The 5860-nt window shown below is 37.6% G+C and overlaps 1 protein-coding gene across 2 annotated transcripts; it reads left to right on the top strand.

The window, feature by feature from the left end:
* Positions 1–320: 320 nt before the first annotated feature.
* Positions 321–5381, top strand: LOC106298242 (jacalin-related lectin 34-like). 2 transcript variants are annotated; one of them, XM_013734325.1, is made up of 9 exons: positions 321–533; positions 1622–1794; positions 1884–2151; positions 2200–2546; positions 2632–3117; positions 3190–3690; positions 3780–4289; positions 4403–4858; positions 4955–5381. In XM_013734325.1, the coding sequence occupies exons 2-9, from the start codon at positions 1651–1653 to the stop codon at positions 5207–5209; spliced, it is 2967 nt and encodes a 988-aa protein (XP_013589779.1). In that variant the 5' UTR covers positions 321–533; positions 1622–1650; the 3' UTR covers positions 5210–5381. The 2 variants fall into 2 exon arrangements, with proteins under 2 accessions (XP_013589779.1, XP_013589778.1); XM_013734324.1 differs by having other exon boundaries at positions 1884–2546.
* Positions 5382–5860: the final 479 nt, after the last annotated feature.

Here is a 5860-nt window from a genome sequence, read left to right as displayed (position 1 = left end):
CAACTCTCAGGTCGTTAATCTAAAGCCAGACGTACATGTCTTTTCATTTGTAGTCTAAATCAATTTATGTCTTTGGATGCTTCACATTTCTATCCACGACCCAAAGAAAGTTGCAGCTTTAAAGTGTACTATTTATCCACCAATTATTATAACTTTATTACAATCATAACCAACCAATGGGACCGTAATAATAGATTGTACAATATTTTTCGACTTTATTTGATTAAATTATTTCTTTCTGGTCGGTGAAACTGAGAAGGATAATTATTGCCATTTTGACGATCAATTAAAGAACACGTACTAACGTATTCCCACACCAATCACTACTGTTACATTCATAATCAATGGGACCGTAAGCTTTGTTTTCTTGTATAAATTCTAACGGTCGGTTACAACCAAAAAATGTTGAATTTCGCCATGTGACAAATAAGAAACGTTAACCAACCTTATCGCTAAGATGCCAATAAATATCGAACCATTTGCCACCCCAATTATTGCAATTCACTCTCCTTCTCATCCATCCTCCCACTCAGGTACACTCTCTTTCTCTCTCTCATTTTTCGAGTTTAGACATAGAAGTCCATGAAAATACAGAGATATTGGGTGGCTAGATTTCAAAGACTATGAAAGGAATATTAAGTTGCTGTATTTAAGACTTTCATTAACAAAAACATTAGGTAGCTTTGTTGATATCAATTATTGTCCCAATGAAATTTATTATTATATTTTCCATCTTTTTTTTTTTTTGAACAAAATTTATTTTTCATCTATTGTGCTTTTATGATCATGCTCTGTTTATATTAGAAAAAAATAATGCTCTGTTTCTTTTTGTTTTCTTCTGATACCGATCAATTGTACATTTTCATCCAGATATTAGTTTCTCATCCGCGTATCTGTTGCAACTTTTTAAGTGTTTTCTATCAGTTTTTTCATATTTTATCAAAAACAATAAAATTCTGACTCTATTTAGTTTTATTTATTACAGTATATTAAATTTATTTTCAAAAATAAATATTTATTTACAATAAATAGTTTACAAATATTCTATATTTGCCAATAATGTTTACTATTTATTATTTTGAGTTTGGTCCATATGAGCATGATTATTGCGGGTTCTTAGATTGGAGTTTTTAACGGAATATAAGAATCCGTCTCTTAACTTTTAACTAAAAAAGTTAAGAACCGGCTCTTATACCACTTCCAATGCTGATTTTTAACAAAATCTTTAGCATTAAACTTATTATAATAATCTGTGGGATCCCTTAAATTTAAAAATATGTGCCAAATTAATCCTTAGTTAAGGACTAATCTTCTACGGATTCGTTACTGTGCGCGAGTCTCATCGCCACGTGGGAACCCGCGATTGACTCCTTTTTTTCCTAAACTGAATAAAAAATAAAAATAATAAAATAATTTAGTTAAAAATTAAAAGTTAAGAGACGAGTTCTTATATTCCGTTAATAACTCCATCCTAAAAACTCCCAATAATCATGCTTTTGGATTCCCTAGTGTCCAACCAAAGAGGTTACTATATAGGTTAGAATAATTGTTGTTTTCTTTACTTTCAAGTATAAAACTTCCTTATTTGGAAATAATTTTTTTAAACTCCTATACTCCTCAGGTGATATCTGACGGATCTTAACGGCCAAGATGTCTTGGGACGACGGAAAGCACACCAAGGTGAAGAAAATTCAGCTTACTTTTGATGACGTCATTAGATCCATCGAGGTGGAATACGAGGGAACCAACCTTAAGTCCCAGCGTCGTGGCACTGTCGGCACCAAATCAGACGGAGTTAGTAAAACAGTTTTTAACATCTTAGTTTCAAGATTGTTCTACCACCTGATTAAACACTGTTTGTCTGTTTTTTTTTTAAATGGCAGTTCACACTGAGCACGGACGAGTACATAACAAGTGTGTCTGGTTACTACAAAACCACTTTTTCGGGAGACCATATAACGGCGCTAACGTTTAAGACGAACAAGAAGACATATGGACCTTACGGAAACAAAACTCAGAACTACTTTTCCGCTGACGCGCCCAAAGATAGCCAAATAGCCGGGTTTCTAGGAACCAGCGGCAATGCTCTCAGCTCCCTCGACGTTCACTTTGCTCCCATTCCTACCCCTGGCGGCGGTGGTTCAAAACCCGGTGGTTCTGGAAATGAATCTGGTGGCGGCGGCGGTGGTTCAAAACCTGGTGGTTCTGGAAATGAATCTGGTGGCGGCGGCGGTGGTTCAAAACCTGGTGGTTCTGGAAATGAATCTGGTGGCGGCGGCGGTGGTTCAAAACCTGGTGGTTCTGGAAATGAATCTGGTGGTGGCGGCGGTGGTTCTGGAAATGAAACCGGTAAAGATGGACCAGGAAAGGTGGGACCGCTTGGTGGTGAAAAGGGAAATGTATTCGAAGATGTTGGTTTCGAAGGTGTGAAGAAAATAACCGTCGGAGCAGATCAGTACAGTGTAACATACATCAAGATCGAGTACATAAAAGATGGACAAGTTGTTGTCCGTGAGCATGGGACAGTTCGTGGGGAACTCAAAGAGGTAAAATAACTAAATAATTTTTTATGTGTGACTTCAGTTAATACTACTACTAAACATTTGGTTTCTAATGGATAATAAAATACAGTTTTCAGTGGACTATCCGAACGATAATATCACGGCCGTTGGTGGAACCTACAAACATGTTTACACCTATGATACGACTCTCATCACATCGCTTTACTTCACAACCTCCAAAGGTTTCACCTCTCCATTATTCGGTATCGACAGTGAAAAGAAGGGAACAGAATTCGAGTTCAAAGGTGAAAATGGAGGAAAGCTTCTTGGGTTCCATGGACGTGGAGGTAATGCTATTGATGCAATTGGAGCTTACTTCGACACCGGTTCACAAGGAGGTAAGGGCGGCGGCGGTTCACAAACTGATGTCCCCGGGAAGAAGGGACCTCTTGGTGGTGAAAAAGGAGAAGAATTCAACGATGTTGGTTTCGAAGGTGTGAAGAAAATTACCGTTGGAGCCGATCAATACAGTGTAACTTACATCAAGATCGAATACGTGAAAGATGGAAAAGTCGAAATCCGTGAGCACGGGACAAGTCGTGGGGAACTACAAGAGGTAATAAATGCGAATTTTTGTTACACTATTCAATTGGTTCGTTACTAATATAGATTTGTTTCTAATAAACAGTTTTCAGTGGACTATCCAAACGATAGTATCACGGAAGTTGGTGGAACCTACAAACATAACTACCCCTATGATACGACGCTTATCACATCGCTTTACTTCACAACCTCCAAAGGTTTTACCTCTCCATTATTCGGTATCAACAGTGAGAAGAAGGGAACAGAATTCGAGTTCAAAGATGAAAATGGAGGGAAGCTTATTGGTTTGCATGGACGTGGTGGTAATGCTATTGATGCCATTGGAGCTTACTTTGACACCGGTTCACAAGGTGGTGACGGAGGCGACGTCCCTAGCAAAGACGGTCCTAAAACTGATGTCCCCGGGAAGAAGGGACCTCTTGGTGGTGACAAGGGAGAACCATTCGACGATGTTGGTTTCGAAGGTGTGAAGAAAATAACCGTCGGAGCAGATAACTTGAGCATAACTTATATCAAGATCGAATACGTAAAAGATGGAAAAGTTGAAGTCCGTGAGCACGGAACGGCTCGTGGGAAACTAAAAGAGGTATAAAATAAATTTATTGGTGACTTATGTTAAAATATTCAATTAGTTTGATACTAATATGTTTGCTTCTAATGGTAAATTAAATACAGTTTTCAGTGGACTATCCAAACGATAGTATCACGGAAGTTGGTGGAACCTACAAACATAACTACACATATGATACGACGCTTATCACATCGCTTTACTTCACAACCTCCAAAGGTTTTACCTCTCCATTGTTTGGTATCGACAGTGAAAAGAAGGGAACAGAATTCGAGTTCAAAGATGAAAATGGAGGAAAACTTATTGGGTTTCATGGACGTGGTGGAAATGCTATTGATGCTATTGGAGCTTACTTTGACACTGGTTCTAAACCTGGTGGCACTGGCGACAGTGGAAGTGGTTCCAACAGCGGTTCTAGTCCTCAAAAACTTGACGCACAAGGAGGCAAGGGAGGCAACCAATGGGACGACAGTGGTGATCACGATGGTGTGACGAAGATACATGTAGCATTTAGTCGAGTGATTGAGCAAATCAAGTTTGAGTATGTCAAGAACGGAGAGACAAAGGAAGGACCTGCCCATGGTGTGAAAGGAGGAGCTAGAACTATGACTGGAACGGTACTTATTATATGTTTCTTTTTTCAAGTTTTTCTATAAAAATGTTACCTAGATAGATATAAAAAATGTTACTTAGAGAGTAGAGATTACTGAAAATTTTCATTACCTTGCAGTTTGAGATAAGTCATCCCAACGAGTATCTCCTGTCCGTGAAAGGTTGGTCCGATTCATCCAACAAGATTGTCGGGATTCAGTTCACAACCAACACAAAGACTTCAGATTATTACGGGTTTGAAAAATATCCTGGAGATGAAGGTACAGATATTTTACTTGAAGTGAAAGACAAGAAGATTGTCGGCTTCCATGGCTTCGCCGACACTCAACTCAACTCTGTTGGAGCTTACTTCGCTCCCATCGCCTCAACTCCATTGAAACCTAGCAAGAAGCTACAAGCAGTAGGTGGTGATGAAGGAGCTTCATGGGATGATGGTGCTTTCGACGGCGTTAAGAAAATACAAGTAGGGCAGAACAATGATGGTGTGTCTTTCGTGGCGGTCGAGTACCAGAATGGCTCTCAGAAAGTTGTTGGTGATGGTCATGGCAAACAATCACCGCTTGGAGTTGAAACGGTGACTCTTTCTCTCTTTATCTATAAGTGTTTATCTAAGTTCTTTGTTTCTCAAGATTTTGAATTCTTGAATTAACTTTCTTATCTTTTTTTGTAGTTTGAGCTTACGGATGGTGAGTACATTACGTCCGTGGGAGTCTACTATGACAAAATCCATGCAGAGGGACGTGGTGTGACAGTGGTGACGAGTTTAATATTCAAGACTAATAAGCAGATATCTCAACCATTTGGAATGACTGGCGGAGAATATGTTGAGCTTAAGGAAGAAGGTAACAAGATCGTTGGGTTCCATGGAAAAGCTAGCGATTGGGTTCATCAAATTGGAGTCTATGTTGCACCAGTCACCATATGAAAAGATTATTGTGGGTTGCTTCTTTGATTTTCAATGAATAAAGTTATGTCAGAGACCTACTTGTTGTGGATGAGGTCTCTTGATGGACTATGTTTTCTGTTTGTGCTTGAGTGTTATGTTTGTGGTTAAGTGTTTGTGGATTTTAATAAAAGGAGGTTTGTGTTAAGTAGAATTTGATTATTCATTAGCTTTTCTTTAGAAGAAAAATAAACCAATGTTTTAAAAACCGGATTAGACCTTTACTCAGGCATGGAACTGGATAAAACGGTCAGGTTAGTTGGCCGAGTTTTTAAATTTTATCTTATGTAACTAAAAGTATATAAGTAAAACTATATTATTAATTTATATAATGTTTTCACACTCATATGGTCGTAAAATATAAATCCCCTAGACTATATTTGCGAAGTGGTTTTGCCACATGTTCTTTCGATAATAATTATCACAAAACAAATATGACATGACTACTAAAATTGATGACACGTCTTATATGTCTTATAGTTTAATATGACATGGACAATTACATTTAATGTCAATTTATATTTTTGAAATTTTTTTTAGAATATGAGAATAACTCATAAATCATCATTAAATAAATATATTCAAATAAGGCACTATAAATTTCAAAATATAATTTAATTATATATTTTTAAA

This window comes from Brassica oleracea, chromosome C6 (genome assembly GCF_000695525.1).
Source record: "Brassica oleracea var. oleracea cultivar TO1000 chromosome C6, BOL, whole genome shotgun sequence".
In the NCBI taxonomy this organism is placed as follows: domain Eukaryota; kingdom Viridiplantae; phylum Streptophyta; class Magnoliopsida; order Brassicales; family Brassicaceae; genus Brassica; species Brassica oleracea.
This window is presented reverse-complemented; position numbering and strand designations above follow the sequence as displayed.